At 45.9% G+C, this 19,220-nt stretch overlaps 1 protein-coding gene across 5 annotated transcripts in view; it reads right to left on the reverse strand.

Moving 5' to 3' along the window:
* TRAK2 (trafficking kinesin protein 2) overlaps nucleotides 1-19,220 on the reverse strand; it is a 105,182-nt gene that overhangs the window by 15,718 nt on the left and 70,244 nt on the right. For all 5 annotated transcript variants that reach the window (XM_038749428.1, XM_038749430.1, XM_038749427.1 and 2 more), the window contains 5 exons: nucleotides 16,279-16,357; nucleotides 10,358-10,488; nucleotides 7,813-7,887; nucleotides 6,061-6,198; nucleotides 3,008-3,087 (listed from right to left, as the gene is read on the reverse strand). In XM_038749428.1, coding sequence (XP_038605356.1) covers nucleotides 3,008-3,087; nucleotides 6,061-6,198; nucleotides 7,813-7,887; nucleotides 10,358-10,488; nucleotides 16,279-16,357 — 503 coding nt within the window. The remainder of the gene's footprint in view (nucleotides 1-3,007; nucleotides 3,088-6,060; nucleotides 6,199-7,812; nucleotides 7,888-10,357; nucleotides 10,489-16,278; nucleotides 16,358-19,220) is intronic.

The following is a 19,220-nucleotide window of genomic DNA, read 5'->3' on the forward strand; positions in this document are numbered from 1 at the left end:
TGGGAAGGCCTCCTGGAGGAGGTGAGCTCTCAGCAGGGCCTTGAAGGGATTATTACTCTATTTTACTTGTACATATTTACTATTTATTTTGTTGATGATGCGCATCTAGCTTTAATTCTATTTGTTCTGACGATTTTGACGCCTGTCTCCACGTTTTGTTCTGTTGTCTGTCTCCCCCTTCGAGACTGTGAGCATGCTGTCGGGTAGGGACCGTCTCGATATGTTGCCGACTTGGACTTCCCGAGCGCTTAGTCCAGCCTCTCTGAGCCTCAGTGACCTCATCTGTAAAATGGGGATTACAACTGTGAGCCCCACGTGGGACAACTTGGTCACCTTGTATCTCCCCCCCAGCGCTTAGAACAGTGCTCTGCACATAGTAAGCACTTGACAAATGCCATTATTATTATTATTAACAAAATAGCTGCGGGGCTTCTCAAGGAGACAGAGGGGACCCGGACTGCCCTCTAGACTGTGAGCCCATTGTCGGGTAGGGACTGTCTCTATATGTTGCCGACTTGGACTTCCCAAGCGCTTAGTACAGTGCTCTGCACACAGTAGGCGCTCAATAAATACGATTGATTGATTGCCCTCACCCTACACACAAATACGTAGCAGCCTAGTGGAAACAGCCCAGGCCTCGGAGTCACCAGACCCGAGTTCTAATCCCCACCTCTGCTGTGTGACCTTGGGAAGGTCACTTCACCTCTCCGGGCCTCAGTTACCTCATTTGGAAACTGGGGATTAAGACCGCGATCCTCATGCGGGACGGGGACCGCGTCCAACTTGATTAGCTTGTTTCTGCCCCAGTGCTTAGCACTGTGCTTGGCATGGAGTAAGCGCTTAAATAGCATTAAAAAAAAATTGATTGGGACCAAGGCCCCAACTGTCAATCACCCAAAGCGGCAGACCAACCGGGAGGCACCCTCGAGGAGGTAACGTCCTGGCTCCCTAAGCTACACCAGCCCAGACTCTTCCGAGTGACTGGGCAGAACGGCCTCCCCTGATCCTCCCAATCAATCAATTGTATTTATTGAGCGCTTACTGTGTGCAGAGCGCTGTACTAAGCGCTTGGGAAGTACAAGTTGGCAACATATAGAGACAATCCCTACCCAACAGTGGGCTCTCCCAATTCTCACCTTGCTAACAGGTCGCATTACGTGAGGGCTTTTAGGAAACGGGACTGGGGGCTGGGGGCTGAAGATCAGTTCCCCCTTCTCCCTCCCCTCCCTTCTGTCCTTTTCCAGCCCAGCCCGCACCCTCCGCTCCTCTGCCGCTAATCTCCTCACCGGGCCTCGTTCTCGCCCGTCCCACGTCATCCCCCGGGCCTGAAATGCCCCCAATCCCTCTACCCATCCGCCAAGCTCGCTCTCTTCCTCCCTTCAAGGCCCTACTGAGAGCTCACCTCCTCCAGGAGGCCTTCCCACACTGAGCCCCCTCCTTCCTCTCCCCCTCACCCCCCTCTCCATCCCTCCATCTTACCTCCTTCCCTTCCCCACAGCACCTGTATATATGTTGGTACGGATTTATTACTCTACTTTACCTGTACATATCTATTCCATTTATTTTATTTTGTTATTATGTTTTGTTTTGTTCTCTGTCTCCCCCTTCTAGACCGGGAGCCCACTGTTGGGTCGGGACCGCCTCTATATGTTGCCAACTTGGACTTCCCAAGCGATTAGTACAGTGCTCTGCACGCAGTAAGCGCTCAATAAATACGACTGATTGGCTGATTGATTCACCAGGAAAACCAGGAGACAGGTTGAAAAGTTGACATTTCTCAGGAAAACGTTTACCCTCCAAAGAGAGGAGGCCCCTGAAAGAGAAAACACTGCAAGGGAGTGTTTAGAAACTCCCTCCCGCTTCAAACCTCTGGACGATACGTTATTTGTAGTCAAGGAACCTGCCTACTAATTCTGTTATTTTGTACCTCCGTGCCTCAGTTACCTCATCTGTAAAATGGGGGTTAAGACTGTGAGCCCCCCATGGGACAACCTGATCACCTTGTAACCTCCCCAGCGCACAGAACAGTGCTTTGCACATCGTAAGCGCTTAATAAATGCCATCATTATTATTATTATTATTATTACAAGGTGATCAGGTTGTCCCACGGGGGGTTCACAGTCTTAATCCCCATTTTACAGATGTGGTAACTGAGGCCCAGAGAAGTGAAGTGACTTGCCCAAGGTCACACAGCTGACAACTGGCGGAGCTGGGATTTGAACCCATGACCTCTGACTCTAAAGCCCGGGCTCTTTCCCCTGGGCCACGCTGTACTTCGGAACTTACCTTTCCCACTTTTCCCGTTTTCCTCCTAACAGTAAAACATAACGTATCTGTCTTTCTAAAGGCTTCTTGGGGACAGATATTGACAATTTGATCTCCACTGTCCTCTCCCTTGCACTTAGTATATATGTTTGTACATATTTATTACTCTATTTATTTATTTAACCTGTACATATCTATTCTATTTATTTTATTTTGTGAGTATGTTTGGTTTTGTTCTCTGTCTCCCCCTTTTAGACTGTGAGCCCACTGTTGGGTAGGGACTGTCTCTAGATGTTGCCAACTTGGACTTCCCAAGCACTTAGTCCAGTGCTCTGCACACAGTAAGCGCTCAATAAATACGATTGATTGATTGATTGATAGTACAAGGCTCGGCTCAAAGCCGGGGCTCAATCAATACTATTGATCGATGAACTAGCTTAAGTTCTGTAAAGATTTTCAGCTTAAGTTGGTTGGAGAGGAGGGGGAAAAAATCACAAAGAAAGAAAATGAGAGGAAACAAATGAAAGGAATTCCCCTGATAGTCAGATTATCGTTCATCCTCTGGACCAGAGCAGAGAACACCGGGAAATGGTTTTTCTCCTCTCTCCAGTCACCTTCATCAGTCGTATTTATTGAGCGCTTACTGTGCGCAGAGCACTGTACTAAGCGCCGTACTAAGTCACCTGTTACGACTTCCAGATGCCGCGATGGAGAGAGAGGATTGGGTGAGACTTGGACTTACTTCTGCTTGCAGAGAGGGGAGTCTTCATCCAAACTCAGCTCTTTCCGCATGGTTCCCTCGATCTCGGCTGCCAGGGATTCCTGAAGAGAAATTTGGCCTTCAAATTCTCTGGCTTGAAAGATTCCCGAGGGAACTCCTTCCTAGCAGGGGAAGGCCAGTTGGCCAAATCCAACCCCAGTCAAGGTCGTGAGAAGAAATTTAAAATGGGGAATCGCTTTATTGGACGGCGGAAATGGGGAAAGAATCCCGCTCGCTCGGTTTGGCGGGAAAGTCTGTAGGGGGAACGGATCGGGAAGCAGCGTGACTTAGTGGCAAGATCCCAGGTTTGGGAGGTCGCGGGATCTAATCCCGGCTCATCTGCTTGTCAGCGCAAGTCACCACTTCTGGGCCTCAGTTCCCTCATCTGGAAAATGGGGATGAAGACTGTGAGCCCCGTGTGGGACAACCTGATCACCTTGTGTCTCCCCCGGTGCTTAGAACATAGTAAGCACTTAACAAATACCACCATTATTATTACCATTATTACCTCCGTGGGCGAGTAGCCTCTCTTGGAAGCAGCGTGGCTCAGTGGAAGGAGCCCGGGCTTTGGAGTCAGAGGTCATGGGTTCAAATCCCGGCCCTGCCAATTGTCAGCTGGGTGACTTTGGGCAAGTCACTTCTCTGCTTTAATTCTATTTGTTCTGATGATTTGGACACCTGTCTACATGTTTTGTGTTGTTGTCTGTCTCCCCCTTCAAGACTGCGAGCCCGCTGTTGGGTAGGGACCGTCTCTATATGTTGCCGACTTGGACTTCTCAAGTGCTTAGTATGGTGCTTTGTGCACAGTAAGCGCTCAATAAATACGATTGAATGAATGAATGAATGAAAACCTTCAATGGTTTTACCCCACATTCCTGATCTAATGAACTTTTACAAGGGGTCTGAGGGAGACAGCGGGGGGCACACCTTATATCCAGCCAAACCATTTTCATACTGAATTTGGAGGGGAAGATTTTTTTTTTTGGTGGGAGGGAAGGCAGTCTGTGATATCTGTTGCAGATCTTTTAAAAGTGCTTAGAGTGGATTACCAAGCCCAATGATATAAACGTTTTAGAATAAAGGGGCTCATTAAAAAAAAAAAAACTGAGTTTATAAGTCTTCCTCTGTTTATGAAAGGAAGTACTAACCTATTTCCCAAGTGTGTAAAAACAAAAGAGGTCCCACTTCAAAGTTAAAAATCTTATTTCCAAAGTGTGTCAAACACAAGAGATGTCCCACTTTGAAGATAAAAATCCTACTTCCAAGGTGTGTAAAAACAAGAGATGTCAGCACTTATGTACATATTTAAACACATCTGCTCGGCACACAGTACGCGCTCAATGAATACGATTGAATGAAGCTGTAATTTATTTATATTAATGTCTGCCTCCCCACCCCTACACTGTAAGCTCACTGTGGGCAGGGAATGTGTCTGTTTACTGTTGTATTTTACTCTCCCAAGAACTTAGTACTGTGTTCTGCCCATAGTAAATGCTCAATAAATATGATTGAATGAATGAATGAATGTCCCGCCCATAGTAAATGCTCAATAAATACGACAATGAATGAATGAATGTCCCGCCCATAGTAAATGCTCAATAAATACGACAATGAATGAATGAATGAATGTCCCGCCCATAGTAAATACTCAATAAATACGACAATGAATGAATGAATGAATGTCCCGCCCATAGTAAATGCTCAATAAATACGACAATGAATGAATGAATGAATGTCCCGCCCATAGTAAATGCTCAATAAATATGACAATGAATGAATGAATGTCCCGCCCATAGTAAATACTCAATAAATACGACAAAGAATGAATGAATGAATGTCCCGCCCATAGTAAATGCTCAATAAATACAACAGTGAATGAATGAATGAATGTCCCGCCCATAGTAAATGCTCAATAAATACGACAGTGAATGAATGAATGTCCCACCCATAGTAAATGCTCAATAAATATGACAATGAATGAATGAATGTCCCGCCCATAGTAAATGCTCAATAAATACAACAATGAATGAATGACTGAATGTCCCGCCCATAGTAAATGCTTAATAAATACAACAATGAATGAATGAATGTCCCACTTCGAACATAAAAACCGTATTTCTAAAGGGTATAGAAACAAGAGAGATGTCCCACTTTGAAGATAAAAATTGGGGTTCCGTTTCCAAAGTCTGCGCTGGCCCTTGGAGGCCTGCTCATAGTTTGGGACTCTAGTGGCCCACCCCTAGCCGAGCCTGGCGCCCATCCAGGTTTGTACCCAGCTCGCCTGGGTCTCTCTGCTGGATTCCAGTGTCGGCGATGCCTCCGGGTGGCTCAGAGTGCCAAGGTACCACGAGACCCCAGCTAAAATCTCAAATACCCAGAACAGCCAGGACTCCAAAAGCCGACAGGGTTTGTAGAGACAGGATGGAGGGGTGAAGGGGGTGCCCACATTCCCACAATGAGCTTAGAGTCTAGAGGGGGAGCCGGACATTAAAATAAATAAAGGGAATTACAGCTTACACAGTAAGCTCTCAATAAATACGAGCGAGTGAATATGTAGATAAGTGCTGTGGGGCAAGTCAGGGTGTCGCGGAAGAAGAGGAAAGGAGGGCGCAGACAGGGAAGGCCTTTTGGAGGACATGGGCCTTCAGTAAGGCTCTGAGGGCAAGAGAGAGTCATTATCTGTCAGATAGGAAGAGGGAGGACTTTCCAGGCCAGGAGTCGGGGGCGAGATAGATGAGATGGAGGGACGGTGAGAAGGTTGGCGTTAGAAAAGTAAAGTGGGTGGGCTGGGTTCCCAAACTAAAAGAGAAATAAATGGATGGGTGGGAGGGGGACGTCAGAGGGCATTGAATAAAATCCCTATGAACCCCACGGGCTCGAGGGCCTGCTTCCTTCACCCCACACTACCCCGAAAAGAGAAATAAATGGATGGGTGGGAGGGGGACGTCAGAGGGCATTGAATAAAATCCCTATGAACCCCACGGGCTCGAGGGCCTGCTTCCTTCACCCCACACTCCCCCGGGGGGTGGTCTCACCACGGAAAAGGGTCCGCAGGCCGGGGGGCAGTGCAGGTGGACCGCGGGGCCGGAGCGGCTGCGGAGCTCCTTCACCTCTTCCCGACACTCGTGCAACATTCCCAGGCATTCCACGTTCCGGTCCTGCAGCTCGTGGAGCTGAAACACAGGGAGGCCGGCCTACGATCACCGGAGGGGAGGGGAGGACCCCCGCGGGACCCCTCGGCCCCCGCCCCTTCTCGCCGTGCCAGCGGAACAGGCTGATACTGAAAAGAAGCAGCGTGGCTCAGTGGAAAGAGCGTGGGCTTTGGAGTCAGAGGTCATGGATTCAAATCCCGGCTCCACCAACTGTCAGCTGTGTGACCTTGGGCAAGTCACTTAACTTCTCTGGGCCTCAGTTACCTCATCTGTCAAATGGGGATTAAGACTGTGAGCCCCCCGTGGGACAACCTGATCACCTTGTAACTTCCCCAGCACTTAGAACAGTGCTTTGCACATAGTAAGTGCTTAATAAATGCCATTATTATTATTATTATTAAAAGAAAAAATAGAGGTGCTTCCCGATGCTCTGAATCGGGAAGCAGCACGGCCTAACGGCAAGCGCACGGGCTTGAGAGTCAGAGGATGTGGGTTCTAATCCCGGCTCTGCCGCTTGTCTGCTGGGGGATCTTGGGCAAGCCACTTCATTTCTCTGTGCCTAGGCTATCTCATCTTGGAAAATGGGGATTAAGACCGTGAGCCCCATGCGGGACAGGGACTTTGTCCAATCTGATTACCTTGTTTTTACCCTAGTGCTTAGCACGTAGTAAGCGCTTAACAAATACCATAATAATAATTATTAATTAAAGCATTATTGTTATTATTAATCACCACCTGGCCAAGAACAGCCGGAGGTTTTCACTCTTGCATTAGATTTCAGAGCTCTAAAAGGAAATGTATTAGCTTCACGAGTTATAGGATGTTAATGTTAAAAAAGAAGCTAACATTGGCCAATTCCAAGGTGAAGGGTCTAGAGAGTTGGTTAATGAATCTTGGGGGCTTAATGTGTCTTACCAGAACTAGGTGATGGTCTGGTTCTTTTCATTCTGGGTACAGAAAAATCAATCTATACTCAACGACTAATCCCTCGAGTGTTTTGCCCTCCCTCCTCCCCAGATTGTTTTACGACTATTCTCATAAATAAGTCTATAATATGTGAACATGACGTACAATGTTTGGAGGCAGGGGGTTTATGGAAATTAAAAATGCGACAACTGCTTATATTCCACACCTGCCACACAGCTGTGGGAACTTTGGCACTCAATCCCCGAAAAGAATTTCAATCCGCCTGTTTGCCTTGGTCCCACTAACGGATTTGTAAGACGACAGGGGGACTCTTTTGAAACTATTAACTAGACCAGTTTGCCTTGGTCCCACTGACGGATTTGTAAGACGACAGCACAAATCTTTTGAGACTATTAATTAGAATGAGAAGTCTGGACAGAAAACTCACCGATTCCTAGCGGACCCTTAAAATTCAATCCCCCTATTTTCGTGGTCGTCAACCTCAGCCACAGACTTTTAAATTTAAACCTTTCTCTCCAGGTGGAGTGTTTTGTTTTTATTTTGTTTTTAAAAAGCCTGCTTTGTATTTAGCCCTCATTTTTCCCTCCCAGAGTCATCACCTGCCTCTCTGGGTCCAACCTGTCTTCATATAGTTTAGAGGAAATGCTGGTTCCCTCCCCTCTGCCCCTCAGCGCCGAAGGATGCGGTGATCGCGGAAGCTCTCGTTACCTCCATGGTCAGCTGCCTCTGGGCATCTTTAGACGCTTGCAGGTGAAGTCTGAGTTCCTCCTTTTCAATCACATGCTGGTGGAGTGCACACACAAAAAGAAACAACATGTAACACACCTCTGGAAAACTCCCGCTATTTCCCGGGGGCCCCCACATTCCCCCTCCAACGCCGTCTTGATGCATACGGTTATGTCCGTCTCCCCTCGTTAGATTGTAAACTCTTTGAGGGCACAGACCGTGCTTTACTTCCATTCTTTTCACCCAAGCCCTTAGTTCAGCGCTTGGCACCCAAGAGACGCTCAGTAAATACACTGAAGCAGGTGAAATCTTTGGTGGCCGAGCTCCTTTTATTCTGAATTAGAGCGCAAGAAGCGTTACCTTGTGAGTTACTTCAGATTACAGGTGTTGGCTCAGCAGCTCTCTGAAGTCATAGGGGGGGACAAATATTGCCCCCTTTAACCGAAAGAATACCAGAAGCGGGGGAGAGATTGATTCAACTTCACAATCCACAGATAAATCCCCAGCCGGAGCTTTCTATTTGCTCCAGTTTCCCCTCGCGTCATGAATTTCCCTTGGTAAATTACACAGAGCTTCTTGCTGTTGGCACTAATGTATCTTTCACCTCCTAAACCCTTTGCCATTAATAATAATGATGGCATTTATTAAGCATTTACTATGTGCAAAGCACTATTCTAAGCACTGGGGAGGTTACAAGGTGATCAGGTTGTCCCACGGTGGGGGGGGCTCACAGTCTTAATCCCCATTTTACAGATGAGGGAACTGAGGCCCAGAGAAGTGAAGTGACTTGCCCAAAGTCACTCAGCTGACAAGTGGCGGAGCCGGGATTTGAACCCAAGACCTCTGACTCCAAAGCCCGGGCTCTTTCCACTGAGCCACGCTGCTTCTCTACTTCTGCTGCTGCTTCTCTTCGCTACTTGCCTGCTGTGAGACCTTGGGCAAGTTCCTTCACTTCTCTGTGCCTCAGATACCTCGTCAGTAAAATGGAGATTAAGATCGTGAGCCCCAAGTGGGACAGTGACGGTGTCCAACTCGATTCTCTTGTCTCTACCGCACTGCCCGGTAGTCAAACAACCAATTGTACTTACTGAGTGCTTACTGTGTGCATTCATTCATTCATTCAATCGTATTTATTGAGCGCTTACTGTGTGCAGAGCACTGGACTAAGCACTTCGGAAGTCCAAGTTGGCAACATCTAGAGAGGGTCCCTACCCAACAGTGGGCTCACAGTCTAGAAGGACGAGACAGCCAACAAAACAAAACATATTAACAAAATAAAATAAATAGAACAAATATGTACAAATAAAATAAACAGAGTAATAAATACATACAAACATGTATACATATATGCAGAGCACTGGAACACAGTACATAGTAATTGCTCAAAAATACCTTAAAAATAAAAGGAGCTTCCACTTTATTCACTCATTCATTCATTCAATCGTATTTATTGAGCGCTTCCTGTGTGCAGAGCACTGGACTAAGCGCTTGGGAAGTCCAAATTGGCAACATATAGAGACGGTCCCTACCCAACAACAGGCTCACAGTCTAGAAGGGGGAGACAGACAACAAAACAAAACACGTGGACAGGTGTCCAGTCATCAGAATAAATACAAGTAGAGCTAGATGCAAGCACTTTAAATCAGGATGTTTATTTTCCACAGTAATAATAATAATAATAGCATTTATTAAGCGCTTACTACGTGCAAAGCACTGTTCGAAGCGCTAGGGAGGTTACAACGTGATCAGGTTGTCCCCCGGGGGGCTCACAGTCTTCATCCCCATTTTCCAGATGAGGTCACGTGAAGTGACTTGCCCAAAGTCATTCATTCATTCATTCATTCATTCAATCATATTTATTGAGCGCTTACTGTGTGCAGAGCACTGTACTAAGCTCTTGGAAAGTCCAAGTTGGCAACATATAGAGACGGTCCCTACCCAACAGTGGGCTCACAGTCTAGAAGGGGGGAGACAGAGAACAAAACCAAACATACTAACAAAATAAAATCAATAGAATAGATAGGTACAAGTAAAATAAATAAATAAATAGAGTAATAAATCTGTACAAACATATATACAGATATACAGGTGCTGTGGGGAAGGGAAGGAGGTAAGATGGGGGGATGGAGAGGGGGACGAGGGGGAGAGGAAGGAAGGGGCTCAGTGTGGGAAGGCCTCCTGGAGGAGGTGAGCTCTCAGTAGGGCCTTGAAGGGAGGAAGAGAGAGACCTTGGCGGATGGGCAGAGGGATTGGGGGCATTCCAGGCCCGGGGGTCGACGGTGGGACAGGCGTGTGAGCCCGCTGTTGGGTAGGGCCCGTCTCTCTATGTTGCCAACTTGGACTTCCCAAGCACTTAGTCCAGTGCTCTGCACACAGTAAGCGCTCAATAAATACGACTGAATGAAGGCAGAGCGCTGTACTAAGCGCGTGGGAGAGTACGACACAATAACAGACACGTTCGCCGCCCACAACGAGCTAACAGCCGAGAGGGAAGCCAGGTGAGGGCAAGCCCCTTGGCCGCACTTACTTCTTTGATTTTGTGCTGGAGGTCGACGGTCTGGGACAGGAGGGAAGAGATCTCCTCCTGGTAGCGGATCAGTTCGTCGCTCTTCGCCGCCAACTCGTCCGTCACTCGGGACATCTGGGCGTTGGTTTCGCCTGAGAAGCACAAAGCCGTCGCAAGGACCGCTCCATCGATCGGTGGGATTCGAACGCGTCTGCTGCGCGGGGCGCTGTGCTAAGCGCTTGGGGGGTATAGTCTAGTAGAGTTGCTAATAAGGAAGGCATTTATTCAGCGCTTACTAATGTGCAAAGCGCTGGGGGGGTTACAAGGTGAGCAGGTTGTCCCACTGGGGGCTCACAGTCTTCATCCCCGTTTTACAGATGAGGTAACTGAGGCGCAAAGGATAATAATAATAATAACGATGGCATTTATTAAGCACTTACTATGTGCAGAGCACTGTTCTAAGCACTGGGGAGGTTACAAGGTGATCAGGTTGTCCCACGGGGGGCTCACAGTTGTCATCCCCGTTTTACAGATGAGGTAACTGAGGCGCAGAGGATAATAATAATAATACTAATAGCAATGGCATTTATTAAGCGCTTGCTATGTGGAAAGCACTGTTCTAAGCACTGGGGAGGTTACAAGGTGATCAGGTTATCCCACAGGGGGCTCAAAGTCTTCATCCCCGTTTTACAGATGAGGTAACTGAGGCACAGAGGATAATAACAATGATAATAATGACATTTATTAAGCGCTTACTATGTGCAGAGCACTGTTCTAAGCGCTGGTGAGGTTACAAGGTGATCAGGTTGTCCCACGGGAGGCTCACAGTCTTCATCCCCATTTTACAGATGAGGTAACTGAGGCACAGAGGATAATAATAATAATAATGACATTTATTAAGCGCTTACTTTGTGCAGAGCACTGTTCTAAGCGCTGGGGAGGTTACAAGGTGATCAGGTTGTCCCACGGAGGGCTCACAGTCTTCATCCCCATTTTACAGATGAGGTAACTGAGGCACAGAGGATAATAATAATAATAATAATGATGGCATTTACTAAGCACTTACTATGTGCAGAGCACTGTTCTAAGCACTGGGGAGGTTACAAGGTGATCAGGTTGTCCCACGGGGGGCTCACAGTTGTCATCCCCGTTTTACAGATAAGGTAACTGAGGCACAGAGGATAATAATAATAATAATAACAATGGCATTTATTAAGCGCTTGCTATGTGGAAAGCACTGTTCTAAGCACTGGGGAGGTTACAAGGTGATCAGGTTGTCCCACGGGGGGCTTACAGTCTTCATCCCCATTTTACAGATGAGGTAACTGAGGCACAGAGGATGACAATAATAATGATAATAATAATAATAATAATAATAATAACATTTATTAAGCATGTCCTATGTGCAGAGCACTGTTCCAAGCGCTGGGGAGGTTATAAGGTGATCAGGTTGTCCTACCCATGACCCCATGAACCCATGACCTCTGACTCCAAAGCCCGAGCTCTTTCCACTGAGCCACGCTGCTTCTCATGACGACTGTGGGCCTCCCCATGGGACAACCTGATCACCTTGGAACCTCCCCAGCACTTAGAACAGTGCTTTGCACATAGTAAGCGCTTAATAAATGCCATTATTATTATTATTATTATCAGGCCATAAACAGAAGGAATGAAAGAAATGAAGTTTTCCAGATTGAGCCAAGTGACTTCAAGACCTGGCAGCAGACCGAAGTGGAAGCTATCCAACGCTCTGGATTTTCCGGAAAACCCCAAAGCTGGGCTTGGGAGTCAGAAGGACCTGGGTTCTAATCCCGGTTGCGCCACATGTCTGCTGTGTGACCGTGTGCAAGTCACGTCGCTTCTCTGAGCCTCGGTTACCTTATCTGGAAAATGGGAATAAGAGTGTGCACCCCGTGAGGGACAGGGACCGTTTCCAACCTGCTTAACTTGTATCTACCTCAGAGCTTAGAACAGTGCTTGGCGTATAGTAAGTGCTTAATAGGTACCGTAATCAATAAATCAATCAATCAATCAATCGTATTTATTGAGCGCTTACTATGTGCAGAGCACTGTACTAAGCGCTTGGGAAGTACAAATTGGCAACATCTAGAGACAGTCCCTACCCAACAGTGGGGCTCACAGTCTAAAAGGGGGAGACAGAGAACAGAACCAAACATACCAACAAAATAAAATAAATAGGATAGAAATGTACAAGTAAAATAAATAAATAAATAAATAGAGTAATAGATATGTACAACCTATTCCACAAGTTGGCATGTATTTCCTGTAAGCGCCCAATAAATACGATTGAATGAATACAGATGTATTACTCCATTTATTTTACTTGTACATATTTACTACTCTATTTTATTAATGATGTGCATGTAGCTCTAATTCTGTTTATTCTGACGGTTTTGACACCTGTCTACGTTTTGTTGTCTATCTCCCCCTTCTAGACTGTGAGCCCGTTTTTGGGTAGGGACCGTCTCTATATGTTGCTGACTTGTACTTCCCAAGCGCTTAGTCCAGTGCTCTGCACACAGTAAGCGCTCAATAAATACGATTGAATGAATGAATGAATGAATAATAATTTGGTTGTAATCAGCTTATAGATACTAGCTGCTAATAATAAGTAGGTTACTTGTCAAGTTCGTTCATTCAATCTCCCTCATGCTACCTCAGTTTGGATGACAACCTGCGCCCAATCCAGAGTGTGTGGGAACTTTTGGTCCTAATTAATTAGCATCTGTTCTGCCAATCATGGTCCAGTCTTGCCTCATGTGGTAGAAATCTTGTTTGTTTTGTTGTCTGTCTCTCCCTTCTAGACTGTGAGCCCGCTGTTGGGTAGGGACTGTCTCTCTATGTTGCCAACTTGGACTTCCCAAGCGCTTAGTCCAGTGCTCTGCCTACACTAAGCGCTCAATAAATACGACTGAATGAATGAATGAACGAATTTCCATTTATTGCTCTCTCATTAAAGCTTGAATCAGCTAGGACCAAGGTGTCCATGCTGGAAGCTTGGTACGAAAGCCCCAAGGCCTTAGCTCGGAGGTTTGCTCGGGGTAATGGCTCCGAATCATTCATTCATTCATTCAATCGTATTTATTCTCTCTCTATTTTTTCTCTCTGATCTCCCATCCTCGTGTCTCTCTCCACTTCAATCCATACTTCATGCTGCTGCCCAGATTATCTTTGTCCTGAAACGCTCTGGGCATATCACTCCCCTCCTCAAAAATCTCCAGTGGCTACCAATCAATCTGCGCATCAGGCAGAAACTCCTCACCCTGGGCTTCAAGGCTGTCCATCCGTCACCTCACCCCCTCCTAACTCACCTCCCTTCTCTCCTTGTCCAGCCCAGCCCGCACCCTCCGCTCCTCTGCTGCTAATCTCCTCCCCGTACCTTGTTCTCGCCTGTCCCGCCGTCGACCCCCGGCCCACGTCCTCCCCCGGGCCTGGAATGCCCCCAATCCCTCCACCCATCCGCCAAGCTCGCTCTCTTCCTCCCTTCAAGGCCCTGCTGAGAGCTCACCTCCTCCAGGAGGCCTTCCCAGACTGAGCCCCTTCCTTCCTCTCCCCCTCGTCCCCTCTCCATCCCCCCCCCACAGCACCTGTATATATGTATATATAGTTGTACATATTTATTACTCTATTTATTTATTACTCTATTTATTTTACTTGTACATATCTATTCTATTTATTTTATTTTGTTGGTATGTTTGGTTCTGTTCTCTGTCTCCCCCTTTTAGACTGTGAGCCCACTGTTGGGTAGGGATTGTCTCTATGTGTTGCCAATTTGTACTTCCCAAGCGCTTAGTCCAGTGCTCTGCACATAGTAAGCGCTCAATAAATACGATTGATTGATTGATTGATTGTGCGCTTCCTGTGTGCAGAGCACTGGACTAAGCGCTTGGGAAGTACAAATTGGCAACATATAGAGACGGTCCCCACCCAACAATGGGCTCACAGCCTAGCAGGGGTCCCTTTATCTGCTTCCCTCCGCGCCACAGAGTTCCCCAATAGTCACCTCTTGCTTTCAATGTCATCACTCTGGGTTCTACTTTCTTGGTGAGCCACTCCTTCCTTATCTCCAATCTAATTTATGAGCCAGGGTGAGGCTGCCAAAGAAGAATGCCTCCAAGAAGCAGCGTGGCTCAGTGGAAAGAGCCCGGGCTTTGGAGTCAGAGGTCACGGGTTCAAATCCCGGCTCCACCAATTGTCAGCTGTGTGACCTTGGGCAAGTCACTTCACTTCTCTGGGCCTCAGTTCCCTCATCTGGAAAATGGGGGGTTAAGACTGCGAGCCCCCCGTGGGACAACCTGATCACCTTGTAACCTCCCCAGTGCTTAGAACAGTGCTAGACTGTGAGCCCACTGTTGGGTAGGGACCGTCTCTCTATGTTGCCATCTTGTACTTCCCAAGTGCTTAGTACAGTGCTCTGCACACAGTAAGCGCTCAATAAGTCTGCACCACAAGTCTGCTGTGTGACCTTGGGCAAGTCACTTAACTTCTCTGAACCTCAGTTACCTCATCCGTAAAAATGGGGATTAAGACCATGAGCCCCATGTGGGGCAACTTGATCACACTGTATGCCCCCCCCAGCGCTTAGAACAGTGCTTTGCACATAGTAAGCGCTTAACAAATGGCATCATTATTATTATTATTAACAAATACGACTGAATGAATGAATAGTAAGCGCTTAATAAAATGCCATTATTATTATAATTATTAAGTCGGCACTGAATGAAACAACTCAGAGGAGTGGATTTGGCCCGCTAGAAATTCTCTACAAGAGGAAACTGAGTTACACAGGAGAAGCAGTGTTGCCTAGTAAGAGGGGCCTGAGAGTCAGAGGCCCTGGGTTCTAATCCTGCTCAGCCATTTTAATTTGTTTCTAACGGTGCTGGCGTGAAGTGCTTACTATGTCCCAGGCACTGTACTAATCGCTGGGGTGGATACAAGCTAATCATGTCCCACAAGGGGCTCACAGTCTTAATCCCCATTTACAGATGAGGGAACCCAGGCACGGAGAAGTTAATCAATCAATCAATCAATCAATCAATCGTATTTATTGAGCACTTACTGTGTGCAGAGCACTGTACTAAGCGCTTGGGAAGTACAAGTCGGCAACATATAGAGTCCCTACCCAATAGTGGGCTCACAGTCTAAAAGGGGGAGACAGAGAACAAAACCAAACATACTAACAAAATAAAATCAATAGAATAGATATGTACAAGTAAAATAAATAAATAAATAGAGTAATAAATCTGTACAAACATATATACATATATACAGGTGCAGTGGGGAAGGGAAGGAGGTAAGATGGAGGGGATGGAGAGAGGGACGAGGGGGAGAGGAAGGGAGGGGCTCAGTCTGGGAAGGCCTCCTGGAGGAGGTGAGCTCTCAGTAGGGCCTAAGTTAATCAATCAATCAATCAATCAATCGCATTTATTGAGTGCTTACTGTGTGCAGAGCACTGGACTAAGAGCTTGGGAAGTACAAGTTGGCAACATATAGAGACGGTCCCTACCCAACAGTGGGCTCACAGTCTAAAGTTAAGTGACTCGCCCGAAGTCACACAGCAGATAAAGTGGCAGAGCTGGGATTTGAATCCTTTATCTCGCTAACAGCTGTTATAGTAATAATTTTTATAGTTTACCCAGGTTTGTGTTCTATCTACTAGGCCAAGCGGCCACTGGCTCGCCTGACCTTGGGCCCGACACTTTTAACTTCTCTGTGCTTCAGGTTCCTGGCCTGTAAAATAGAGATTCAAAACCCGCCCTCCCTTCAACTTAGCCTCTGAGTTCCAAGTGGGACAGGGACCGGGTCTGACACGACTAACTTAAATATACCCCAGCACTAGTAATAGCGCTTGACACGCTTATAAGCGCTAAAGCAATAACATCACTCTGATTTTTATTATTATTTTGGCTTCCAGCACTCACGGAGCTCTTTAACGCAGTCGCTGACCAGCTGCTGTTCCTTCTCTTCATAGGTAATCGTTTCTGTCTTTATGTGACAAACCTTTGGAAAGAAAATCAAAGTGCAATTAGTAATAATCAAATCATTTAAATGGGAAGGGCTCAGTGATACGCGTTGGAAACCATAGCCCCGCCTCAAAACTCATTTGTCATTGGGGATAAAACCCCCTCCCCATCCCCCCTGCCTTACCTCCTTCCCTTCCCCACAGCACCTGTATATATGTATATATGTCTGTACAGATTTATTACTCTATTTATTTATTTATTTTACTTGTACATATCTATTCTATTTATTTTATTTTGTTAGTATGTTTGGTTTTGTTCTCGTCTCCCCCTTTTAGACTGTGAGCCCACTGCTGGGTGGGGCTGTCTCTATATGTTGCCAACTTGGACTTCCCAAGCACTTAGTACAGTGCTCTGCATACAGTAACTGCTCAATAAATATGATTGATTGATTTTACTTGTACATATATAAATAAACATCTACATCTACATAATTTACTTGTACATATTTATTCTATGTATTTTATTTTGTTACTATGTTTTGTTCTGTTGTCTGTCTCCCACCCTTCTAGACTGTGAGCCCGCTGTTCGGTAAGGACCGTCTCTATATGTTGCCGACTTGTACTTCCCAAGTGCTTAGTACAGTGCTCTGCACACAGTAAGCGCTCAATAAATACGATTGGATGAATGAATAAACACTTCAATGTTTTCTTATCAACAATGAAACTCCTGTATCAACCAAAAAAAAAAAAAAAAACCAAACCCAAACAAACACCTGCAGAATGTCACTTCCACAGAATGTTATCACAACTAAGACTCCCTTTCTGATCGGGTCAAAGAACAAGGGTTTCAAAAGGGGCAAAGAGAGACAATTAGGGCAGTGAACTCTTTTTTAAAAGCCTGTCAAAGGTTACTAGACCTTTAAGAGTTATTGACGGCACCTGGGATGCAGACACTTGGAATAATCCCAGATTTCTTTCTACCTCCATGGGCAAGGCACATAATACGCCACTGGGGATGTTTTCCCGTATGATTTCCGCCACACTGCTCTTGTGGGACGTGAAATAAGAGCTATCGCCATCTCTTTCGTCTAGTTGGATTTTCATTCAATCGTATTTATTGAGCGCTTACTGTGTGCAGAGCACTGGACTAAGCGCTTGGGAAGTACAAACTGGCAACATATAGAGACGGTCCCTACCCAACAGCAGGCTCACGGTCCAGAAGAGCCTCCAAACTCATTTGTGATTGGGGATAAACACTTCAATGTTTTCTTATCAACAATGAAACTCCTGTATCAACCAAATAAAAAAAATCCAAACAAACAACTGCAGAATGTCACTTCCACAGAATGTTATCACAACTAAAACTCCCTTTCTGATGGGGTCAAAGAACAAGGGTTTCAAAAGGGGCAAAGAGAGACAAGTAGGGCAGTGAACTCTTTTTTAAAAGCCTGTCAAAGGTTACTAGACCTTTAAGAGTTATTGACGGCACCTGGGATGCAGACACTTGGAATAATCCCAGATTTCTTTCTACCTCCGTGGGCAAGGCACATAATACGCCACTGGGGATGTTTTCCCGTATGATTTCCGCCACACTGCTCTTGTGGGACGTGAAGTAAGAGCTGTCGCCATCTCTTTCGTCTAGTTGGATTTTCATTCAACCGTATTTATTGAGCGCTTACTGTGTGCAGAGCACTTTACTAAGCGCTTGGGAAGTACAAGTTGGCAACATACAGAGGCAGTTCCTACCCAACAGCAGGCTCACAGTCTAGAAGAGCCTCAAAACTCATTTGTGATTGGGGATAAACACTTCAATGTTTTCTTATCAACAATGAAACTCCTGTATCAACCAAAAAAAAAAAAATCCAAACAAACAACTGCAGAATGTCACTTCCACAGAATGTTATCATAACTAAAACTCCCTTTCTGATCGGGTCAAAGAACAAGGGTTTCAAAAGGGGCAAAGAGAGACAATTAGAGCAGTGAAGTATTTTTTAAAGGCCTGTCAAAGGTTACCAGACCTTTAAGAGTTATTGATGGCACCTGGGATGCAGACACTTGGAATAATCCCAGATTTCTTTCTACCTCCATGGGCAAGGCACATAATACGCCACTGGGGATGTCTTCCCGTATGATTTCCGCCACACTGCTCTTGTCGGACGTGAAGTAAGAGCTATCGCCATCTCTCTCGTCTAGTTGGATTTTCATTCAATCGTATTTATTGAGCGCTTACTGTGTGCAGAGCACTGTACTAAGCGCTTGGGAAGTACAAATTGGCAACATATAGCGGCAGTTCCTACCCAACAGCAGGCTCATGGTCTAGAAGAGCCTCCAAACTCATTTGTGATTGGGGATAGACACTTCAATGTTTTCTTATCAACAATGAAACTCCTGTATCAACCAAAAAAAAAAAAAATCCAAACAAACAACTGCAGAATGTCACTTCCACAGAATGTTATCATAACTAAAACTCCCTTTCTGATCGGGTCAAAGAACAAGGGTTTCAAAAGGGGCAAAGAGAGACAATCAGTGCAGTGAACTCTTTTTTTAAAAGCCTGTCAAAGGTTACTAGGCCTTACGAGTTATTGACAGCACCTGGGATGCAGACACTTGGAGTGGTTGCCAACTTGTACTTCCCAAGCACTTAGTACAGTGCTCTGCACACAATAAGCACTCAATAAATGATTGAATGAATGAATACTGCCTTACCTCCTTCCCCTCCTCACAGCACCTGTATATATGTATATATGTTTGTACGCATTTATTACTCTTATTTGTTTTATTTGTACATATTTATTCTATTTATTTTATTTTGTTAATATGTTTTGTTTTGTCCTCTGTCTCCCCCTTCTAGACTGTGAGCCCACTGCTGGGTACGGACCAGCTCTATATGTTGCTAACTTG

This window comes from Tachyglossus aculeatus, chromosome 7 (genome assembly GCF_015852505.1).
Source record: "Tachyglossus aculeatus isolate mTacAcu1 chromosome 7, mTacAcu1.pri, whole genome shotgun sequence".
NCBI lineage: Eukaryota > Metazoa > Chordata > Mammalia > Monotremata > Tachyglossidae > Tachyglossus > Tachyglossus aculeatus.